Genomic DNA, 24,791 nt, shown 5'->3' with positions numbered 1-24,791 from the left:
AATCTGCACCAAGCAGTGACACGTTGTGGATGCATTTGTTTCTCAACAATCACTCGTGGATTTTCTGAACCCCAAATGCGACAATTTTGTCGATTAACTAAGCCATCAAGATGAAAATGAGCCTCATTGCTGAAGATGATTTTGTTTGAAAAATCAGCATCCACTTGTTGTTGTTCCATAATCCATTCAACGAACTCTATTCGCTCTGCGTGGTCAGTAGGCTTCAGTTCTTGAGTCAATTGAACTTTGTAAGCATGAAGATGCAAACCTTTCATGAGAATACGCTGTAGAGAGCTTCTCAAAATGTCCAATTCTTGACCACGGTGCCGAATTGATGTCCCTGGACTCTCAGCAACACTCTCATGAACTGCTTTGATATTTTGTGTTGAACGACTTGTTGAAGGATGGCCAGAGTGTTTAAGATCACTAATTGATCCAGTCTCCCTAAATTTTTTAATTAATCTCTTCACAGTTGATGAAGTTAAATCACTATTCCGACCATATTTTGCACGAAAATTGCGAACTGTAGCTGCCAAACATTCATTATTTTTAAAATATTGCTCAACTATACAAACATGTTCTTTCATGTAGCACTCCATTTTTAATAACCCTGAACTGTTAGCTGTCACGGTATCTTTTTTTTTTCGTTGGCAACACTTTATGGCACAAATGGTGTAAAATTCAAATCTTGCGTGAATTTTGGGACACCCTTTAGTTAAATATCAATGATAGCACAACAAAAGATAATCAACATTTACAGAATATAGGCCCTGTGCTAGGCCCTCTCTTAAATGCTTTAGTTGTACAGTAACCTCACATTTTATCCTTCCAACAATCTTTTGTGAGGGTAAATCCTATCATCCCCATCTTAGAGATAAAGAAACTAAGTTACAAAAAGGTGAAATAACTTGCCTGCAGTCACACAGTTAAAAGTAATGGTGCTATAAATTGAACCCAGGATGTCTGATCTCATAGCTTTGTGCTCTTAACCTTACAAAAAGTGGGATGTAGATGGGGACTAAATTTAGGGGGCAGATAAGAATTTACAGGAAGTTTGGAAGGTGTGGGCAAATAATTTTTTTAAAAATTCAAACCATGTTAGGACTTTTTTTTTATGGAATCTATAGTGACTCCAGTTTTTACAAAATCCACATTAATACCTTTCAAATGTTTCTATTTTAAAAGTCTATGATTAAAGCAGAAATATCCGTAATTATATTTTTAAGAAAAATTTCAATCTTGCTTGTCTTTCAGAAAATTAATTCTGAGGAACTTAGAAGGTGTTTAAAAGTTAATCTATTACTCTGAGACAACAATGTTTAGATTTATTTTTCTACTAAAATTGTTTCTAGACTCTCACTTCTTTTATGAATGTTTAAGTTTTCAATAAGCAACTCTCTTATCTTCACCACTGAAGCACTGAAAAAAACATATATAATCATAGATGAAACCATCTACATTTGCTTCTGAAATCTGGCAGAAGCAAACATCTACAATAGGACATTTATTTATGTTCTCAATATTCCCTAATCTTTTTTTTTTATTTTTATTGACTTCAGAAAGGAAGGGAGAGGGAGAGAGAGAGAGATAGAAACATCAATGATGAGAGAGAATCATTGATCAGCTGTTTCCTGCATGCCCCACACAGGAGATAGAGCCCGAAACCTGGGCATATACCCCAATTTGGAATGGAACCGTAACTTCCTGGTTCATAGGTCGACACTCAGCCAGTGAGCCATGCCATCCAGGCTTCCCTAATCTTTTTGAGGCTATCCTATGGGCCCAAGAAGCCCACTGGAAGGACTGCATTGTATAGTCAACAAGAAATTGTTTAAAAATATGAATACTTGACTGACCTGATTAATGTGTTTTCTTTTACCTACTGTCTTAAATCTTGCTTATAATGTCTCATTCTCATCCAAATTGAAATACTTAATATCTCAAATGATACATCTGTTACTAAAATTTTGCTTGTTTTTAGCTTCATTCCTGATTCACATGTTCCCTTATTCCATATTTTAATCGGAAACAATTCTGTCAGGAGACTCTAAAAACTTTTGAAATTTTTCTGCTGACTGCAGAAATATTCCCAAACTGCTATAGCCTTGAACTTTCTTACTTTATAAAAAACTATGTTTTTATTGATTTTTTTTTTAAAGAGAGGAAGGTAGAGGGAGAGAAGATAGAAACATCAATGGCTGCCTCCTGCAAGCCCTCTACTGGGAATTGAGCCCACAATCCAGGTGTATGCCCTGACCAGGAATTGAACCAGCAACTTTTTGGTGTGTGGGAGGACACTCAATCCACTGAGCCACACCAGCTGGGCTGGACTTTCTTACTTTTGCTCAACATTTTGGTCTTAAATTATTTTGATCACTGCCTAAGTATCAGAGAATCCTTTTGATACTTGGCATTTTTCTTCACATTTCCAAATTAAATAATAATTTTAAAAAGCATCAAATATTTTGTTGCCCAAATTTAGTTTCTTTACTTCCTTAGTTAATTTTCTCAGATCTCCAAATGCATTTTCTTGACTCCTGGGTCCACTCCATTTAAAGTCTTTCATTTTGCCCCAAAGTATTAACATGGCATATATAGAATCCTATATAATAAAAGGCTAATATGTAAATAGAACAAATGGTGGAATGATTGGCAGACATTCAATGCAGGAGCTGCCCTCTGGTGGTCAGTGCACTCCCACAGGGGAGCTTCGCTCAGCCAGAAGCCAGGCTCAGGACTGGTGAGGGCTCCCAGACTGTGAGAGGGCGCAGGCCAGGCTGAGGGGACCGCCCCCCCCCCTCCCCCAGTGCATGAATTTTATGCACCAGGCCTCTAATCCTATATAATAAAAGGCTAATATGCAAATAGACCAAATGGTGGTATGACTGGCAGACACTCAATGCAGGAGCTGCCCTCTGGTGGTCAGTGCACTCCCACAGGGGAGCTTCGCTCAGCCAGAAGCCAGGCTCAGGACTGGTGAGGGCTCCCAGACTGTGAGAGGGCGCAGGCCAGGCTGAGGGGACCGCACCCCCCCCCGAGTGCATGAATTTCGTGCACCAGGCCTCTAATATGTTATAATGTTATATGTTACAATAGTCCAGATTTGCATGTGTAGTTTTTTTTCAATGAAGAGTTAAAGATATAATTTTCATCTTAATGGAGAAATGTGTGTAACTGTTACAATTATGAATGTGGTTTCTTCATTAGCTTTCATGTGACATATATGAAAATAAACTTAAGAGTTAATCCTGGTTTTATTTTTTTTTACAGAGTACTTACATGATAAACTAGAGGAATATATAAAACAATTTCCTATAGTAAAAATAGTCAGACAAAGAGAGAGAAAAGGTCTGATCACTGCACGGTTGCTAGGAGCAACAGTAGCAACAGCTGAAACGCTCACATTTTTAGATGCTCACTGTAAGTATATATGTGTAGACATGGTTGTAACATTTTTCCTTCCCCTACCCCCTAATTTAAAAGGTAAGGAAGCCTTTTCTTTAAATGCCTAATTGCATTTTCTTTAACATCATTTTCAACTGGTGATTATAGCATTGACAGCCCAAGAAGATTATAGCTTTAGTACACAGGGACTTCCTTTCACTTATGCAAATTTCTTGCCTTCTTTGCAATTAAAGCTCCTCAACTTTAATGTTTTACAGTGGCCAGCTTCCCCAGCAAGTTATCCCTGCTTGGGATCTTTTTCTGATGCTTGTTCTATTTTTTTAAAGTGTTTTTATCCTTATTATTCTTGATTCCTATAATTAAAAAATATTTTTATTGATTCCAGAGAGGAAGGGAGAGGGAGAGAGAGAGAAAAAAACAACAACATGAATAATGAGAGAAAATCATTGATCTAATCAGCTGTCTCTTGCATGCCCCCTACTGGGGATCAAGCCTGCAACCCAGGCATGTGCCTTGACTGGCAATCAAAACATCAATCACTGAGCCACACCGGCCGGATGCCAGATGATTCCTATAATTTTAGATGAGTGAAAGTTTGTTTTTTTACATGTAGTCAACCCTATCATAAACTTTGTTCCTATACTAACACTTTTAAATTGTATATTTCAATTCTTCCCCCCCACTCCCACTTCCTCCCCCAAGGATTCACACACACCTTCTTGTACCAAGTTACGGGTTCCCCTTCCAATTTCTGGTATCTCTTCCATGAACATTGTCAGTTGTTGCTGGGTTTTTTTCCTTTGTATTTTATGTGTGTGTGTGGTTTTTTTTTTTGGCGGTTTGTTTTCTTTTGGTGTTGTGTGTGTGTGTGTGTGTGTGTGTGTGAATGATTTTATATAATAAGTGTAATATGCTAAGTGTCCAACCAATTGGTCAACCGTTCGATTGACCGCTTAACCAGTTGCTATGACACGCACTGACCACCAAGGGGCAGATGCTCCAATTGGTAGGTTAACTTGCTGCTACGGTCCGACCGATTGGGACTGGGCAAGAGAGCTGGACACAACCTGGAGCCTTCCCGTGGTCCCTCTCCAGCTGGCCAACCAACCTCCCGTGGTCCCTCTCCGGCCAGCCGGCTCCCATTGGCCCTGATCAGCCTGATCTCAGCTGGCCAACCAACCTCCCGTGGTCCCTCTCCGGCCGGCTCCCATTGGCCCTGATCAGCCTGATCGCCAGCCAGGTCGAGGGACCCAACCTGTGCACACATTTCTGCACCAGGCCTCTAGTTTTAAATAAATTTGCAAAATATTTTTAGAGTCAATGTTTAATGTACACATTAGGTATTACTGAAATGTCATTTTGTCCCTTTAGCTCTAAGTTTGCTATAGTGGGTGTTACTTTTTGTATGAGTATTTAGCTCTGAATTTGCTAGCCCTTGGTTGTGTTTGACCCAGCAAATGGTAGTGAGCTTACACTAATGGTCACAGAAGGGCTTTTGGATTTGTTGGGAGTCTCTTTAGAGCTAACACATCCAATATTCTTTTAATACCAGCCACTTAAAAATGAAGAGAGATCTAGGGTAATCCAAGAGAGGTGATTTTAAAAGGAAATGGTTCATCCTCCAGTCTTCCCTCTCTTGGTCCAAAATGGATAATAATGTCAGACTGGACCTTCTTCCCCTCTGGGCGAATGTGTTTGAAGTTCCTCCTGAACCATGACTGTCCAACTGCCCTTGTTGGGAGCCCTCAGTAGGACTGTACATGTCGCCATCTCCTGAACTCTCTGTGGTTTGTGAGATAGCCTGGCTTATGACGAGGGCCCAGACCTTTCATAGCATTCCTTTGCCCCACCTTCCATTAAGCCTGGGACAGGCTTGAATGTTCCTTCTTCTCCAACTGCTAAAATCATAATATTCTGACTCCTTGACTTACTTTCTTCTAAGATCCAGTTAGAGGAATGAAAATTTTGATTACTCTATTTTACTCAGGGAAGACCAGTTTAAGTAAGTCAGAATACATTTGGGGCTAGATGGTATGGATCAGCAAAAAACTTTCTTAGATTCATGGCCCATTAGAAAGAGAAATACCTCATCTGAAACTTAAATACACTGGTATCATTTTGCTCCCTTTCTAAGTTATAAAACCGAACATCATCTGTAGGAAAATTTTCCCAATGATGCTGAATCTTGTTTACTTTTTAAATGCTACCTTGATCTCTTCACAAGAAAACTTTAAGAAACCACCCCCTATAAAAATGTTCAAAATACAAATGACTTTGTTCTCATTTCTCTGTAAACCCACTTCCCAAAAACAAAAGGGAAAAAACAAACAAACCAGATTTCATTGAATTAATTATAATTGTGTTCCTTTCAGGTGAGTGCTTTTATGGTTGGTTAGAACCTTTGTTGGCCAGAATAGCTGAGAACTACACTGCGGTTGTGAGTCCAGATATTGCATCCATAGATATGAACACATTTGAATTCAACAAACCTTCTCCTTATGGAAGTAACCATAACCGTGGAAATTTTGACTGGAGCCTTTCATTTGGCTGGGAAGCACTTCCTGATCATGAGAGGCAAAGAAGGAAAGATGAAACCTACCCAATTAAGTAAGTTGAGGGTATACAAAGTCATATATCTACATAAATGGATACATGTCTATTTCAATTATTTGAATATGTATGCAGGCTTTGCTTTTTATCATAATTGCCTCCAAGATAATTCACCCTAACAAAATAAAGAGCACACCCATTGTATATGTAGGGAATAGAGAATTCATTTATTTATGTACTTACCCATGATGTTAGTGAGTAAGAATTAGCATTAGGTGAGCTCGTATGCCTTCTTTGTAATTATTACTTAAGAATCTTTAAGCTTGGTTAGAAGATACTTAATAATTTTACTCCATTGAGAAAGGATACTTAAAATACCCTCTCCCCAACTTGACTTTGAGGAAAGCATTTTCAGTTTTTGTTAATCTATCTAAGAGCTTTGGAATTAGAATCTCTCTTTAATATGTTTGTGGATTTGATTCAGTTGTTCTTTAAAGATGTTCTTTTTTCTTATTTGACTTTTATAATACAGTTTGACAATGGATTATTTTTCAGAACACCCACTTTTGCAGGAGGCCTTTTTTCCATATCAAAAGAATACTTTGAATATATTGGAACTTATGATGAAGAAATGGAAATCTGGGGAGGTGAAAATATAGAAATGTCTTTCAGAGTAAGTTTATAAACATAGCATACCTATAAAAGAGTGAAATCTATAGTTTGTTCTAATTGGCTGATTACCATGGATGTATATAGTCTTTACTTTTTGTGCTTTCTAAAATTTAATTGCTAGAAATTTTAGAATAGGATATTTCCTTTAAAAATGTAACTTAAGCCCTAGCCGGTTTGGCTCAATGGATAGAAGGTCGGTTGGCCTGCGGATTGAAGGGTCCCAGGTTTGATTCTGGCCAAGGGCACATGCCTGGGTTTCGGGCTTGATCCCCAGTGTGGGATGTGCAGGAGGCAGCCAATCAATGATTCTCTCTCATCATTGATGTTTCTATCTATCTCTCCCTCTCCCTTCCTCTCTGAAATCAATAAAAAAATAAATAAAATAAAATAAACTGTGCAAAATGATTTTAAAAAATGTAACTTAATATACTTATTCATTGCTGCCAATGTAACAGGAGGAATCAGTTAAATGCCTGTGTCCAGGCAATAACACCAATTAATGCACTTGTAGCTACTGAATTCCAGCCAAGATAAATATAATTAAATCTAGTGCTTCAGGAAATAAGTTGATTCTCAAGGGAGTCAGAATGGAGAAACATTTATGTATAATTTTAAAGGACATTGAATTTAACTTTTTGGATTAAATGAGATCCCCCATCCCTAAACATATGAAAAGTTAATATGAGAAACAAAACAAAGGCTTTGGATGGTCTCCATATGTACTTATTTGATTTCATGAATTCATTTTCTGCAATGACTTTGTCATTCATTTTTATCCCCTACGTTGGAATGTAGTGGAAAAATAACTGAACTAGGAGTTAGAAGATTTAAGTTTTGGCTCTGACTCCATCTATCCCATAATGGCAGTGATGATCTTAGCCAAGTATGAACTGCTTAAGGGCAGGGGTCTTGTTTTATTCATTTCAGTATTCCCAACCCTTCACACATGTTAGATCTCAAGCACAGTTTGTTGAATTGAACATATCACTGAGTTTTCTCATTTGTTTAAAAGAGAGAAAAAAAAGAATTTGATCGCTTGCCCTAATACTAGCTCATATGATTAAACATTATTTTAGATTTTTTGCTTAGTGATTATTTATGAAAGAACTAATTGTCAAGATATTTAAGTGGATAGGTATTGATTTAATGATTTATCATTTTATTTAGAGTTAATGCAAGGATTTTTTTTTCTATCTCTACATACATATGAGTTGTTGTTTTTTTTTTATAAATGACCAATTACTTTATAAGTTTAATAGATTTTACTTTGGTAATAATGACTGTTCAGAATTGTTGTCTTCACTAAAAATTGGATATGTAAGGGATAATGGAGTGTGGGTTCATTTACTCCAAGGTCACTAGAAGAGAGTAACCATATAAGTTGTATAAGAAGACAGAAGTCAAATGCAGAAAGGCTTTGATCTTCTGTGTATATTAGAGCTTGCATAATTGTTTGCAAAAAATAAATTCTGGGTTTCATTTTTATAAGAGATCTGAAATAATTATTATGTTAAATTTCTGAAAATATGCTTTGGTTGACTTTAGTATACCATTTAATAAAATTGCTCTTTATATTTAAGAACTTAAGCTGAACTGACGGAGCAGAGACTATTTGTGAAGTTGTGCTAAAATTCTTCTATATTTTGCTTTTAATAATATCTTATAGGTAAACTTAAAAGCAACACTTTGATTTTCCTAAAATACTGTAAATTTAAACAAATATCATTAATTATCAGGTATGGCAATGTGGTGGGCAGTTGGAGATTATGCCTTGCTCTGTTGTTGGACATGTTTTTCGCAGCAAAAGCCCTCATACCTTTCCAAAAGGCACTCAGGTGATTGCTCGCAACCAAGTTCGCCTTGCAGAAGTCTGGATGGATGAATACAAGGAAATATTTTATAGGAGAAACACAGATGCAGCAAAAATTGTTAAACAAGTAAGTTAGAGCTAAGTAATTAAATTACAATAAAAATCCACTCCCCAGTTCCCATGTTCTTTTACTTATTTGAATCAATTCAAATACGGAGTATTTTAAAAAGGCTGTTTTTGAAGCTGGCTTTTTTAACTCTTAAAATATATAACTTATGATGCCAGTTCATTTTTTGTTTTTAAGAAAAATTGAGTAAACTGCTTTTTAAAAATTTAGGCATTCTCCTTGATTATATCCTTTTGGAAAAAAAAATATTGATTTCAGAGAGGAAGGGAGAAGGAGAGAGATACTGACATCAGTGATGAGAAAGAATCATTGATCAGCAGCCTCCTGCATGATCCTCTACTAGAGATCAAGCCCGCAACCTGGGCAGGTTGCCCTGACTGGAATTGAACTGTGACCTCCTGGTTCATAGACTGACACTCAACCACTGAGCCACACCATCTGGGCGATCATATCCTTTTTAATATTGGAAGCCATTTAGTTTTGTAACTGCCTTGGTTAAAAACTTTTCTCGAAGAAAAGATTAAGTGGAATTGTTTTTAACTGGTCTTAGGTGATGTGATTAACACCTAAATCAATGTGCTAAGTGGCTTTTTGAACTGGAGATAGAGACATTGTCAGAATGTGGCCAGAGAATAAGCCAGGAGTATCAAAGCCTTTTTTTCCCCCCCAAGTTCTGGTTCCACTACACATTGGAGGGACCACCTTGGCAAAGCCCCTTTGAAACTGTAATTAGGGATGGCACTTCATAAGTTGGTTAAGAGCTTGGCTGGATGTGGGATGTGTGCTCAACCAATTCTCTTCTCTGTCCTTCTGTGTTTTAAGAGAGGAAATACTTGCCTATCTCCCAGAGTAGTTGTGAAATAAATAAGTGCTAACAAACGGTACTGTTATTGACCTGCCATAGATAAAAGCGCTGCAGAATCATGGTGTCCAATACATGAAAACTGAGTTCCAATAGGTTTCATATAGGATGTGGTAAATGAACTGGACAATTTAAGAACATGCTTCAGTGAATGGCACCCAACTCTTTTTTTTTTTTTTTAGTTATGTTTTAATTGATTTAGAGAGAAGAAGGGAGAGGGAGAAGGGGATAGAAACATCAATGAGGAGAGAGAATCATTGATTGCTGCCTCCCAGGGATTGAATCAGCAACCTGGGCATGTGCCTGACCCAGATTCAAACTGGCGACCTTCTGGTGCATGGGTCGATGCTCAACCACTGAGCCACATCGGCTAAGGGGCACCTAATTCTTTATAAGAAACAGTACTGATTTGTGGGGAAGGGGTTGTATACTGGGTTTAGAGGGCATCAACATGTTGACTGTCATAAAGATATGGTTACTTATATTCACTTTTTCTTTGGCCTCCATTGTCTCCATGTAACATGTCAGAAGGATGCAAAGTCAGAGCCCTGCTGGGTTAGATTGCTATCTTTTTACCCAAGGCCACTAAGACAAATTGGGCAGATTGTACACTGCACAAGGGTACTTGGCTAAGCAGGCAAGTAGGCGCTAAATACAGCTTATGCTCACCCATAAAGAGGAGTGTGAGCCAACAACCCCCTCCCCCCTTTTTTTTTAACACAGGGCAAATAGATCTGCTTGTAAAATGCATAAGCTAGCCAAAAGTCCTTTGTAGAGTTTTACACTTTTTGCTAAAACACCTGGGTTCAAGACTTTGAAGCTGGTAAGGAAAATATTTTCTGTAGTTGAACTGACTAGCTTGAGAATTTACCTTTTCATATATTTAGGTACCAAAGATAATATAATTTTCTTTAAAAATTTTCCTACAGACCAAATTCCTTTTCAGTTTAATAGTGCTTTTTTAAAAAGTTGTTTGTTTAGTTCCTTAAAATGCCATTGCCTTTTTCTACCAATATACTGTTATTGCTAGAATATTATGAGGGCTATTGTTAGGAATAAGCTACACCCATAAAGCTAGAAAAAAAATTTTTGTGTGTGATCTTGACTAGAGAAAAGGTATAAATTGCATTATGTTTGGCACTTTCTCTATACCTGTTTTCTCACACCTCACTTTACAGATCATTTTAGGGATCAATTTTGAATGCTCCCACTACCATTTCTTTGCCCATAGCATTTTGCTAGAGATCTTTGTCCCATGGGGGAGATTTGTGGTACATAGGAAGAGTAAAATAACACTTGACCAGCACCATGGTAGTACCTGATTCCCTTTGAAGCCAGAAATGAGCAAGTGGGAATACTTGTTGCATGAATGAATTATGAATGCAATGAAATTTTATCTTGCATTTAGCCCAGAAATTTTTTTAAGACCTAAAGATAAATACTAATAGTAGCATTTGAAGTACTTTACCAGTGCTGTTTTGATGAAGCCTTCTCTTCACTTGTTATCTTTCTCCAGAAATCATTTGGTGATCTTTCAAAAAGATTCGAAATAAAGCACCGCCTTCAATGTAAAAATTTTACATGGTACCTGAACAATATTTATCCAGAAGTCTATGTGCCAGACCTTAATCCTGTTATATCTGGATATGTGAGTATTTTCCTGTTCCTTTTTACTTGGTATACTCCTTGCCACCAACATTTATGTGGTTCAGGGGAAATTGCTGAAATACTTTCAGGTTGTTTGCTTTTGAAATTTTTACACTATTCTTATTTACCCTACTTGTTGAAATCAATTGAAGAAATATATAAACTACATGGATTTAAATTTTTTTTTATAACTTGAAAATTTTCCTTTAGATTAAAAGCGTCAGTCAGCCTTTATGTTTGGATGTTGGAGAAAATAATCAAGGCAGCAAGCCATTAATTCTATATACGTGTCATGGACTTGGGGGAAACCAGGTGAGCCCTGCATTAAAAACCCTCCCTTCTTACTAGTCCTTACAAACACAAGTTGTCGCATATTTTTCGAAGTCCTACATCAGTTTTATATTCGCGTAACTGGTGTGTGAAATGTTTCTAGATTAAGTTTGGAAATTTACATTGAAGTTGTAGAGCGCTTTATTTTGATTTTCACTCTGGCTCTGAAAACAATTTGAAGTTGCTTACCTATTCAGTAGAAAGGCAAATGAGAAAATAATGGAATAATGCCTTTTAAAATAAAAAATGGGATCTTTTATATGGAATTTTTATACTGTGTGACTATTGGCATGGTGATTTTGCAAAATTATTCATAAAGGTTATATTTAACTGGATTCAATAGTGAATTATAAATCATGTTAATCCCAGTGTTATAAGTAATTTTCATGGCCATAATAAATGTTCTAAAAATAAGGTATGTTCTTGATTCTCTTTGATTGATGACATTTCTGCTTGTTACTACTTATTTGACTGTTTTTACCAATTTAGACTCAAATGTCAAATGTCACTGTTTGGCCTACTATTGGTAGAGAACATATTAAAATATTATTTGAGTTTTTACCTTTCTTTCCTTGCCTTTACAAATAAACTCCTGGAATGATTAGACTCTTTCTTTCATTTGTTAATTCAGCAAATTCATGGAGTGACTCCTGCATGTCAGATACACTGCTGGGCTCAAGCAATTTAGATTCTAACTCCTTCAGGAAATCTGTATTTCAGAAAGTAGGCAAGGTATAATGGTTACAGGTTACAGGCAATGTGGGCTGAGTGGGGTTGCAGAGGGCAGGCGGCTGCCTCCAGGACCAGGTTATAGGCAATAAGGGCTGGGGGTTGCAAAGGGCAAGGGCCTCTGGGATTAGATTGTTTCAGACAAGAGGTTGTAAATCTTTACATAATGGTAGACAGTTTCTTGGGAAATGAGGATGGACTGCATTCTGATGTTAACTCCCATATCCCAGGGCATATAACTCTCACCCAGGTTACCAGCCGTGGGCAAACTACGCCCGTGGGCCGGATCCGGCCTGTTTGAAATGAATAAAACTAAAAAAAAAAAGACCGTACCCTTTTATGTAATAATGTTTACTTTGAATTTATATTAGTTCACACAAACACTCCATCCATGCTTTTGTTCCGGCCCTCCGGTCCAGTTTAAGAACCCATTGTGGCCCTCGAGTCAAAAAGTTTGCCCACCCCTGGGTTAGACTATGCTTTCTCTAGTCAGAAAAATCATGCTTAACAGAGAATGGTAAATATTTCTTTTTAAAAAAATATATTTTTATTGATTTTAGAGAGGAAGATAGAGGGAGAGAGAGATGGAAACATCAATGATAAGAGAGAATCAGCAATTGGCTGTCTCCTGCATGCCCCACACTGGGGATCGAGCCCACAACCCAGACATGTGCCCTGACCGGGAATTGAACAGTGACCTCCTGATTCATAGGTCAATGCTCATCCACTGAGCCACACCTCCGGGCATAGCATTATATTTGTTTTTATTATAAAAGTTGAAGATATATTTTATAACATTGTTTCATCAGTTTTTCTCTTATCATTGCCATAAAGATGTTTTTATAGTTTTGTCTCTGGAGAAATAATTCACATATTCTTCCAACAAATATTTGTTTAGAGCTTATAATGTAACATGTACTGCTATAGTTGTGAAGTCAAAATCCCTGATCTGGTCTGGTGGAGCTAGTGTTCTAGAAAGGAAGGAAAAAAAGAAATATGTGATTTTGGGTATGAAGAAAAATAAAGCAGGATGGGGGGAAGTGTGTGTGTGTGTGTGTGTGTGTGTGTGTGTGTGTGTGTGTAATTTTCAAGGTTCAGGAAGACCTGTTTGAGAAGGTGACCTTAGAGTCGAGGCCTGAGGGAGTTAGGAGAGGAACCATTTCCCAGGGGGAGAACTTCTGCACAGGGAATGAAAGGCCAGAGGCCCAGTGGCAGGTACATGGAGCACACGGGAGGCCAGTGCAGGAGCAGAGTGATCTGGGAAGAGAAGTGTGGGAATTGAGGGCAGTGACATCAATGGGGGGTCCTGGTCATACAGGTTTTACAGACCTTCTTAAGGGCCTTGGATTTAATTCTGAGCATGACAGAAGCCATTTGAGGGTTTTGAGCAAGAGGATAATATCTTTTGGTTTATATTTAAGAAGATAATTCTGGCTTCTGTTACCCTAACTTAGCCATCAATTTTATTTTGGTTTATTTCCTTTAAATTTATTTTCAATCAAGTATTGAATTTAAACTACTTTGTGAATTTTAGTTTCTAGTGCTACATGTTTTTGAGATATCATCTAACTTAATCATTTCCTCATGCTCTTTCCTACTGTTTTGACCAGATAATTATATTTTTATAATCTAAAAATTCATTGTATCAGTATTTGTATATGCCAAGTAAAAATATTTTGATAATGCAATTAAATTGACAAATAAGCTGTGCAAGGCAGTCTAAGTCATTATGGCTTTTTAAAAATTATTTTATTGCTTAAAGTATTACAAAGAGTATTATATATGTCTCCTTTTTTTTTTCCCCCTTGACCTTCCCCTAGCCTCCCATACCCCCCAGTGTCTTGTGGTTGATCTCTTACCCCCTTCCCTCCTGCCCCTCAACCCTCCCCAGCCTTCCCGCTGCAGTTTGACAATCAGTTTGAGGCAGCTCTGCCTCTGTATCTATTATTGTTCAAAAGTTTATAATGGTCTCTATTATCCATGAATGAGTGAGATCATGTGGTATTTTTCCTTCATTGACTGGCTTATTTCACTTAGCATAATGCTCTCCAGTTCCATCCATGCTGTTGCAAATGGTAAGAGTTCCTTCTTTTTTACAGCAGCATAGTATTCCATCGTGTAGATGTACCACAGTTTTCTAATCCATTCATCTACTGATGGGCACTTAGGCTGTTTCCAAATCTTAGCTATGGTGAATTGTGCTGCTATGAACATAGGGGTGCATATATCCTTTCTGATTGGTGTTTTTGGTTTCTTGGGATATATTCCTAGAAGTGGGATCACAGGGTCAAATGGGAGTTCCATTTCCAGTTTTTTGAGGAAACTCCATACTGTCTTCCATAGTGGCTGCACCAGTCTGCATTCCCACCAGCAGTGCACAAGTGTTCCTTTTTCTCCACATCCTCTCCAGCACTTGTCGTTTGTTGATTTGTTGATGATAGCCATTCTGACAGGTGTGAGATGGTACCTCATTGTTGTTTTGATTTGCATCTCTCGGATGATTAGCGACTTTGAGCATGTTTTCATATGTCTCTTGGCTTTCTGAATGTCCTCTTTTAAAAGGTGTCTATTTAGGTCCTTTGCCCATTTTTTGATTGGATTGTTTATCTTCCTTTTGTTAAGTTGTATGAGTTCCCTATAAATGTTGGAGATTAGGCCCTTATCAGATATAATGTTGGCAAATATGTTCTCCCATGTAGTGGGCTTTCTTGTTGTTTTGTTGATGGTTTCTTTTGCTGTGCAGAAACTTTTTATTTTGATGTAGTCCCATTTGTTTATTTTCTCTTTAGTTTCCAATGCCCTAGGATCTGTATCGGTGAAGAAATTGCTTCGGCATATGTCTGAGATTTTGTTGCCTTTGGATTCTTCTAGTATTTTTATGGTTTCCCGTCGTATATTTAAGTCCTTTATCCATTTTGAGTTTATTTTTGTGTATGGTGTAAGTTGGTGGTCTAGTTTCATTTTCTTGCATGTATCTGTCCAATTTTCCCAACACCATTTATTGAAGAGACTGTCTTGACTCCATTGTATGTTCTTGCCTCCTTTGTCAAATATTAATTGAGCATATTGGTTCGGGTCAATTTCTGGGCTCTCTATTCTATTCCATTGGTCTATATGTCTGTTCTTGTGTCAGTACCAGGCAGTTTTGAGAACAGTGGCTTTGTAATATTCATTATGGCTTTTTAACACAGTGTTTCGCTTCTTCCACTTTCTCTTCCAAGTTATTCATACTGGTTCTAAGTTACAAGTTTAGCCAATGTTCTCAGCTTTTTTTGTTGTCTAAGTATCTTCAACTATTTTCCATTCCTTATAATGCCCCTTTTAATGCTTTTAAAAAAGAGTGGAGCCCCAGCTGGTTGCTCAGTGGATAGAGCGTTGGCCTGTGGACTGGAAGGTCCTGGGTTCAATTCTGGTCAGGGGCACATGCCCAGGTTGTGGGCTCAATCCCCAATAGGGGGTATGCAAGAGGCAACTGATCAATGATTCTCTCTCATCATTAATGTTTCTATCTATCTCTCTCTCCCTCTCCCTTCCTCTCTGAAATCAATAAAAATATGTTAAAAAAGGTAAAAGGGGAAATTCATTCCTAAAAAAAAAGTGTGGAGTAAAATACTGGACAGCCTTTCTTTGCAATCCTAAAATTTACTTTTCTTAAAGACATATAGCTAGAGTACTGTTTTCATGATCTAAACCCATTTTCTTTCAATGTCTCCTTCTGTCAGTTATAAAAATGACTGACATAATATTTGTAGAAGGAGGTTAATTAGGCATGATACTAAGACCAAGGGAACTCAAGATTAATTCAGCTAGTGTTTGTACAGTGCCTATTGTCATACCCATAAAGGGTATAGAACAGTCTCTCCATAGGACATAATAAAGGCTCAGTAAATATTAGTGCTAAGACTAATTATTTAATTACTGAAAATCAGTTATATTCAGTTATTTTATCTTTGGTATGTCAACATTATGAAATGTTTGATTTGTAATGAATGCTTTTACTAGTTACACTACCAGACTTTGCTCTGTGGTGAAGCCAGCTAGCTACGCACACAATTCCAATAGAGTGCAATAAAAGTTATCTTCGATGGACTATGGGAACCCTGAAAAGGATGTAATTTTGTGCAGTACAACAAATTCATGGAAAACTAAACAAGGAAAGGAATATTTGAATTGGCCTTTTGAAAAATAAAAAGGTGTTAGATAGGCATAGAATGATCCAGAAGGATATTCCAGGTAGAGCACAATAGAGCAAAGTCTTAGAGTTATAGATACACATGTTCTGCATTTGTAGAATTGTTTGAAAGGAGCATCTATATATATAAAAGCCTAAGTGACCGAACAACCAGTTGACCGGTTGCTATGATGTGCACTGACCACTAGGGGCAAACACTCAATGCAGGAGCTGTCCCCTGGTGGTCAGTGCACTCCAACAGCCAACCTCCTGCGACCGTCCAGCCTCCTGTGGTCCCTCCTCCCTGCCGGCTGGCCAGCCTCTCCCAGTCCCATGAGAGTCCCACTGGCCAACCTCTCATGGCCCCTTCCCCCAGCCAGCCTGTGCCCCCATCGGCCCCAATCAGGGGGGCCAGCCAGTCAACCTCCCGTCGTCCCTCTCCCCCACCAGTCAGCTCCCCTGATCAGCCCCGATCACTGGCCAGGCCAAGGGACCCCACCCTTGCACGAATTAGTGCACTGGGCCTCTAGTAGTATATAACTGGGACAATAGATAATAAAAGATTGAAAATGGAAGTTTCATGTTCCAATTAAGGAATGTGGACTTTATCTTAGCAACAGCAGTGACTCACTTTAGCAGGGGAGGTAGGGGATCAAATAAATGTTATAGAAGACAAACAGTGAACTGAAGCAGAGTGAGTTTCCACTTACTGAGGTAGCAGAGTGAACTGAAGTATAGGAGCAGAAACTGCAGATAACTGGAGGTGTTGCAGTAGAGATTTTGAGTGCCTGAACAAGAGCAGTTAGGATATGGAAGGAAGGATGGGTGGGATGGTAATATCTGAGAGAACAATGCAGTAGGACGAAGGGACTACTAGTAATTAATTGGACATATGGGGAGGAAGGAGCATCAATATAGTAACAATAGCTAAAATGTATTGAATGCCCAACATGAGCCAGTTATTATCATTGTTTGCATAAATTAACCCATTTCTCTTTATAATTCTAATGGGTAGGAGCTATTAATTTACCCAACTTACAGGCAAGGACACGGAGGCAAGGAGATTACCCCCTTTTAAACGTTCCTAGTTTAAATAAAAATGCCAAGAATTGAGATGAATAAGAGAGAAGGAACATTTGCAGTTAAGGTGCTTCTAGAGCTTGCCAGGCCCTTTCCTATGGAGTGCCTGACCTAGCCTCCATCCTACCAGATAACTTCCAGTTTCTGAAATGGAGAGGAGATAATAACGTCTTCATTAGGTAACTTCCTGTTGGTAATAGGCTGGAGAAAGGTTATAGTATCTTCTATCATAAAAACTCAGCTTATGTTCCTGATCCCAATTCCTACTGTATTATCTTGTTGAAGTAGACATGACTTCATTATTGGGCAAGTTGATGATTTTTTTGGTTGGACTGTTATTTTGCACCTGAGCATATAGATGCTTTTGTCAGTAACAGCAGTCTGTCTTTCACAGTACTTTGAATACTCTGCTCAACATGAAATTCGGCATAACATCCAGAAGGAGTTATGTCTCCACGCTGCTCCAGGTCCTGTTCAGCTGAAGACGTGTACCTACAAAGGTCACAAAACAGTTGCCACTGGAGAACAGATATGGGAGATCCAAAAGGTACCTCAGTGCAGTTAATTCACCCCTTTATGTAATTACTGTTTTGAATAGCTCTAATTGCTTATCTGGAAACATACGTGAAACATTTTGTATTAATGTTATCCATCGGAACTACTGAGCTTTTCTTATAAGTACCGCACGCTAACCTATTGCGCCACTGGAGCTCTGACCCTGAGCTTTTCTTAACTTTGTTATTGTTTGTTTACCAATGTGATAAAAGAGAATATATGAGTTAAATACTCTTAGGAACAAAATAATTGGAAAGCTGCTTAGTTAAAGCATGGTTTATGAAGATCAACACTTCTGTGAATTATTAATAATTGTTGCCCATATTTATCTTTTTAAAGTTTCTTATAATGCGTCTTGTAATAGACATACTTTTTTCCTTGGCAGAGAGAAAAGAAAAATCATTATTATTATTTTTTTTTTACCTGAAGTGCTCAATTCTTTTCTTCCCTGTTTGAGTACCTTTTTGTGAATTTAGAACTAAGAGAATACACAAAAGTTCTTTTCTGTTTTTAAAAAACATATTTTAGGGATTAGCTGGAATCCAGTAACTCTTATCTGAAAACTGTTTTGTGAAATGCAAAAACACTGACTTTTATGACTTACATTTTTTAAAAGAGTTTGTCACTTATGGGTATATATAGCTGGAATGTTTCTTGTTTGAAAACTTGATTGAGACCTTGCTCTGTATACCTCTCTTCATTTATATAATACCTTCTGTAGTGGCATAATTGGTGGTGTTTACTCCAGAAACCAACAAGATTTTATCAGACATAGTTGATCTTAGAAAATAACAAGTTAAGAATGGTGTATATTTGGTGTGCAGGTTTTCCTTTAGATTTGATGAGACCTGTTAGGGTTTGGGCCTGTGACTTGGGCTGAGAAGGAATTCACAACTAAAAGAAGGGATGTAGAGGGGAAGTTTATTTCACTTTCCTCTAAGGGAGAGGACCCTGCCCATGCATTGCTAATCAATACAGGGGCAAGAAGCAAAAACCGGGCTTCACCTTTTAAAGCAGTGGTTCTCAACCTTCCTAATGTCGCGACCCTTTAATACAGTTCTTCATGTTGTGGTGACCCCCAACCATAAAATTATTTTCATTGCTACTTCATAACTGTAATTTTGCTACTGTTAGGAATCGTAATGTAAATATCTGATATGCAGGATGTATTTTCATTGTTACAAATTGAACATAATTAAAGCATAGTGATTAATCACAAAAACAATATGTAATTATCTATGTGTTTTCCGATGGTCTTAGGCGACCCCTGTGAAAGGGTCGTTCGCCCCCCAAAGGGGTCGCGACCCACAGGTTGAGAACCGCTGTTTTAAAGGGTAATGGCTGCTGTTGCTAGGTGACAAGGAAGGGAGGGGGATTTGAGGCTGAAGTGGAGTTTGTTTTTCAGGAGACAATACCAGCAGATGCCTTAGGGATGTGTCTTACCAATATTTTTCGCAAGCTTGTAAAACATGCTTAGAGCAAAAGTTATGAAGAGCTCAAAAGAAGCCTATTTGAAGGGGGGAAGGGAGTTTTCTATTAACTAGAGAAACCTTGGTGCGAATTATCCCTTAGTTCTGAAAATAGCAGGGAGGAGGGGTATGCAAAAATGTAGCCTTGAGAGTATCTTGTATTTGTCTTGTAGTTTGAACACAGGGGCTGTTTGAATCAGAAGAGCTAACAATCTTAGGTGCTTCTCATAAATTGTGGAAGGCTATAGCAAAGAAAAAGAAAGGCCTTTTTTTTTTTCTTTTTCTGTCCTTACAAGACCATAAAGTAGTTTTTGTATTTATGAGTTAACTTTGAGTCTTAAAACTTAATGTCTGTTGTGTTTCCTTTCATTCTAGGATCTACTTCTATATAATCCATTCTTAAAGATGTGCCTTTCAGCAAATGGAGAGCATCCGAGCTTAGTGTCTTGCAATCCATCAGATCCACTCCAAAAATGGATTTTTAGCCAAAATGATTAAGTGTTCCTTAAAATTAAGGAGTTGAAAAGGAGATATTTTTTCTCATAAAACTGTGACTAGGCATACACTGTAGTTTTTGAAAATTATGCAAAAGCAGCTAATTGTAACTTATTCCAAGTGCATTTTTCTTATTTATATCTTACAATGTCTCTGTAGCATTGCTACGGAAATCCCTTGTTTCCATTTCAAAGCACAATAATTAATAATACCAAAGACTCTTTTGACATGTCCGTATGTAGGGGGAGATATGTTTACAGTATGATGAAAATAATTTTCCAAGTAAAGTGATGTTTGTGTGATTTGTACACTCAAGGATATGCACAACTACATTCACACACTCACAACTTAAAATATTTCTTCTAGTTTTGGGGAGGAAGGGAGAAAGATTTGATACTGTATTTTTTTAACTTCATACAAATGGATCAATGAAGGTCAAACATTGGCCTTTATACACAAACCAGGAAATTTTTATAGATCTAGAATTTATTACATGAAAATGCAGGTAAATGTGTTTTTTTTCCTTTTGTTTACTGATCTGTCAAATGTTTCCTTAAACATGGAATTAAATGAATAAGCAGTAAACTATTTTTAAAACTTTAATTTCTTGGAAAATTTTAAAATATTTTTTATTCTGAAGCCCACTTGGTTTGAAGCACTTAAGTCTTTCTTAAAAGACTTTTCTTAAGTAACAATACTGTGTTTTCCCAAAGCAATTAAAAAAAAACTTTTATAACTTACTATCTGTTGAAAAGGTGTCTTTTTCCTTCTTGTCTTTTTTTTCTTACCAAAATTCACTAATCTTTAATGTTTGTGAAATTGAATTTTAAATGCAGAATACTTGACTCATTTAAAGTGAAATTTTATTTGTTATTGACTTAATTCAATTTGTTACTGTTCAGTTAATAGATTGTCTTGTGATGAATATTTTTCATTCAAAAAAAAACTTCTTTCTCTCTATGTGGAAAACACAATAAAACAAAACCTTACTATTGTAACATTGGATTTATGTATTTTTCTCTTTTGGATAAAATATATCATTGATAATAAGTAGGGGAAGCATGAATTTTGTATTCTGAATTTCTAAGAACTGATTATAGAGCCATCAGATATTTCTTAAGGAAAACTCAAACGTTTAATAATCATGGCATAAAAAATGTGTAATGGAGAAGATCCCATGTTAGATGTTTAAAAAATTTTGTACTAATTCCTGGTAACTTTCCTTGAGCATCTGATAGAGTAACTTTTTTTTAATGTGATGCTTATTTAGGAGATTTAGCACTTTTTTCTTTTTGGCCATTTTATATATAAGTCTCTGGTATTCTTATTTCAGAGGTGAAGTAGGATTGGGTTCATATTTTAAACCCGGCAGAGCCTCACTTGTACAAAAGAAAAAAATTAAATATTGGTCCCATCTTCTCATTATTTGTAACTTTGAAATTGCATTTTTAAAAACCTGAATTCTTTAATTTGTCATAATTCCAACTTTTATTTCAATTAAAGTGCCATTTATTGTGTCTCTAACTTTATGACAAGTTATGGTAGGCAGAGTAAGACTTACATTGCCTTTGAGCTTAGGTCTTATGGAGCAGAAAGAAAGACATAATTTTTAAATAGTATCATGAGTGACTTTATGATGTTTTATTTTATGATGAGATGACAGGTCATTATTCATATTTGATATTTTTAATAAATAAAGATATTTCTTTATTACTATAACATACTAATATGTATTGTGAAATATACACTAATACCCAATTACATGTACAACTTCTGTTTCTTAGTTTGTTACTCTAGAGCAGCGATTTGCAACTAGTGTGCTGCAAGAATTTTAAAACATGCAATACTTGACTATTTAATCAGGGGCACTGAGATCTTTTCCTTTAGATTGTCAAATGAAAAGATGACAATAACCAACACAATAGTAGTTTATTGTGAATGGATCAAAATTATACCTATTTTTTTTGTAAGATTGGCAAAAAATATATTTTTTGGTGTGCTGCAGAATTTTAGCAATTTATTTATGCCATAAGATCAAAAAGGTTGAAATTGCTACTCTAAATGAACATTCAGGAGCAAATATTGCCCCTAAAATTTTTTTATATCTCCTAGTCCTATATAATAAAAGGCTAATATGCTAAGTGTCTGGTCATCTGGTCAGCTGTTCAACCAATTAAAACATGCTAATTATATACTAAGGCCACTCAACCGCTCACTATGACATGCACTGACCACCAGGGGGCAGAGAGTTGACCGGTTGACCAGTCGCTATGATGTTCACTGACCACCAGAGGGCAGACGCTCTGACCGGTAGGTTAGCTTGCTGCTGGTCCAGCCGATTGGGACTGAGTGAGACAGGCTGGAAATACCCTGGAGCCCTCCCGTGGTCCCTCCCTGGCTGGTCAATCTCCCATGTCTCTCTCCGGCCCCAATCGTGCATTGGTGGGGTCCCTCGGCCTGGCCTGCACCCTCTCGCAATCTGGGACCCCTTGGGGGATGTCGGAGAGCTGGTTTTGGCCAGATCCCACAGGGGGAGTGCCACTCAGCCAGAAGCTGGGCTCACGGCTGAAGAGCGCAGAGGCGGTGGCAGGAGCCTCTCCCACCTCCACAGCAGTGCTAAGGATGTCCAACTGCCTGGGGAGCGGGCCTAAGCCGGCAGTTGGACACCCCCCGAGGGCTCCCAGACTGCGAAGAGGGTGCAGGCCAGGCTGAAGGACCCCCCCGCCCCCCCCAGTGCACTATTTTGTGTAGCGGACCTCTAATATGAAATAAAATTAAATAGAACAAATTCTCAAAGATATTTTATAAATGAACTTAAGTAAAACACATTAAAAACAAACAAATCTGAGTACTCTCAGTGTATTAGTCACATGCTGCCATGTCAAGAGCCAACCAAAATCTGCTTAGATTAATTAGGTTGATTGTTTTATGGCTGTGATAAATGCATTCAAAGGGAGAGTTTTTCTTACCTGATTTGGGAGCCCCAGGCTGTTGCTCAAGTGACATTTAACTCATTTCACTAGGGATTTATCCTTTCTGGTCAGGAAATAACTTTTAAAAGTCTGAATTTTGAAGCAATGCTCATAGAAGTTATTTATGCAGCCTGGTTGACATCCACTTGAGATATTTAAATGTACTCAAGTGTGAAATTGTGGAACTCTTGCTTAATTTGAAGCTACCATGGCAAATTCTGCAGAAGATCTGACATGTTGCCTTTCTTCCAGAGGACCAAGTCCCAGGAACTCTAGATTGGGAGGCTCTGTTACCAGATAACTGGCCTTGCTGTTGACAATTTAATTAAATACTATGTAAATCATAAAAATATAGCAAAAGAAAACAGGATTGAATGCTTTGTGAAAACTTAATATTTTTAAAAATTTGGCTAAGTTATATGTGGATCAGAATTATAAAAGATAAGAAAAACAAAAATCTAGGAAGATTCTGTGCTCAAATTGCTTCACAATAGGCTTTAAAGAAATCAGAATGCATCAGATGATGCATTCTAATATTATTTGTGCAGGAAAGATGTTGCACAATTCTCATAAACCAATGCACACTCAAATAAAAGGGCTCACCTTACAATGGAATATTTGTGAAGGAATTAATATACATAGTGTGTGTATTTTAAGTTAAAATATTTGATATGTATCAATTTTTATGGCTTTCAATTTTAAATTCCCTTTTCAAATCATCATTCATCTATCAGCCCAATTGCATTGAAGGAGAGGTTTTCTCCTCTACACATATATAGACACTATTGTTCTCCTATCTTCAACAACTTGTTTTCAACAATATTTAGGAAATATTTTTGTTTGTTTGTTTCAGTGATTGCAGTAGGCACCAGGAACTAATGATGCACAAAGTGATCCCTATCTTCAAGAATTTTAGAGTATTGTAATGTAGTTATCAATGAAGTATAATGGTGCTATTTTATTTAATTATTTTTTTTGTTACTCCTCACCTGAGGATATTTTTCCATTGATTTTTCAAGAGAGTGGAAGGGAAGGGGAGAGACAGAGAGAAAAACATTGATGCGAGAGAGAGACATCGATTGGCTGCTTCCTGCACGCAGTCTCATAGGGCCAGGGATTGAGCTTGCAACCTAGGTACAAGCCCTTGACCAGAATTGAACCTGGGACCCTTCAATCCACAGGCCAATGCTCTTTCCACTGAGCCAAACTGGCTAGGGCCAAACATATCTCTTGAGTACTACATCGGTCACAATGGAATACTTTCTTGAACATTAGCTGTGATAGTATTTGTTTCCTTAGTTTATTCACATAAAGACACTTCCTACAGAATACTAATACAAACCACCCAAAACCAGTACCAGCGGTTCTCAACCTGTGGGTCGCGAACAATGAAAATACATCCTGCATATCAGATATTTACATTACGATTCATAACAGTAGCAAAATTAGAGTTATGAAGTAGCAACGAAAATAATTTCATGGTTGGGGGTCACCACAACATGAGGAACTGTATTAAAGGGTCATGGCATTACCATCCAATTCATTCCAAAAACCTCATTCAAATATCCCTAACTTTTTCAATGTCTCTTTTTTCTTCCTGGTCCAGGACCTACTCTAGGATCATGCCTCACATTTAGTTCTCATATTTTTTAGTTTCTTTTACTCTGGAGCAGCTTCAAAGTCTTTCCCTGACTTTCATGTAGCTTACAGTTTTAGAGTATAAAGAATGTCAATCAACCTAGGGCCATGTGATATTTTCTTATGTCCAGGCTTAAGCCATTCATTCTCATCAGGAATAGCACAGAAACAATATTGTAGTATTTATCAAGAGTCCTTCAATGTTATTCCTTCCTACCACTAGAGATGTTAACCTTGATAACCTGTTCAAGTTGGTGCCTGTCAGATTCCTGAACCATA

The 24,791-nt window shown here is 37.4% G+C and overlaps 1 protein-coding gene across 1 annotated transcript in view; it reads left to right on the top strand.

The window, feature by feature from the left end:
• The window catches only part of GALNT3 (polypeptide N-acetylgalactosaminyltransferase 3), a 34,424-nt gene extending 13,524 nt beyond the window's left edge, over positions 1 to 20,900 (top strand). Inside the window, exons 3-10 of the mRNA XM_005857527.2 lie at positions 3,271 to 3,420; positions 5,778 to 6,012; positions 6,511 to 6,628; positions 8,364 to 8,564; positions 10,943 to 11,074; positions 11,284 to 11,385; positions 17,778 to 17,930; positions 19,783 to 20,900. Of these exons, the coding sequence (XP_005857589.1) occupies positions 3,271 to 3,420; positions 5,778 to 6,012; positions 6,511 to 6,628; positions 8,364 to 8,564; positions 10,943 to 11,074; positions 11,284 to 11,385; positions 17,778 to 17,930; positions 19,783 to 19,905 (1,214 nt within the window). The 3' untranslated portion in view covers positions 19,906 to 20,900. The remainder of the gene's footprint in view (positions 1 to 3,270; positions 3,421 to 5,777; positions 6,013 to 6,510; positions 6,629 to 8,363; positions 8,565 to 10,942; positions 11,075 to 11,283; positions 11,386 to 17,777; positions 17,931 to 19,782) is intronic.
• Positions 20,901 to 24,791: the final 3,891 nt, after the last annotated feature.

Source organism: Myotis brandtii, unplaced genomic scaffold, assembly GCF_000412655.1.
Source record: "Myotis brandtii unplaced genomic scaffold, ASM41265v1 scaffold112, whole genome shotgun sequence".
In the NCBI taxonomy this organism is placed as follows: domain Eukaryota; kingdom Metazoa; phylum Chordata; class Mammalia; order Chiroptera; family Vespertilionidae; genus Myotis; species Myotis brandtii.
This window is presented reverse-complemented; position numbering and strand designations above follow the sequence as displayed.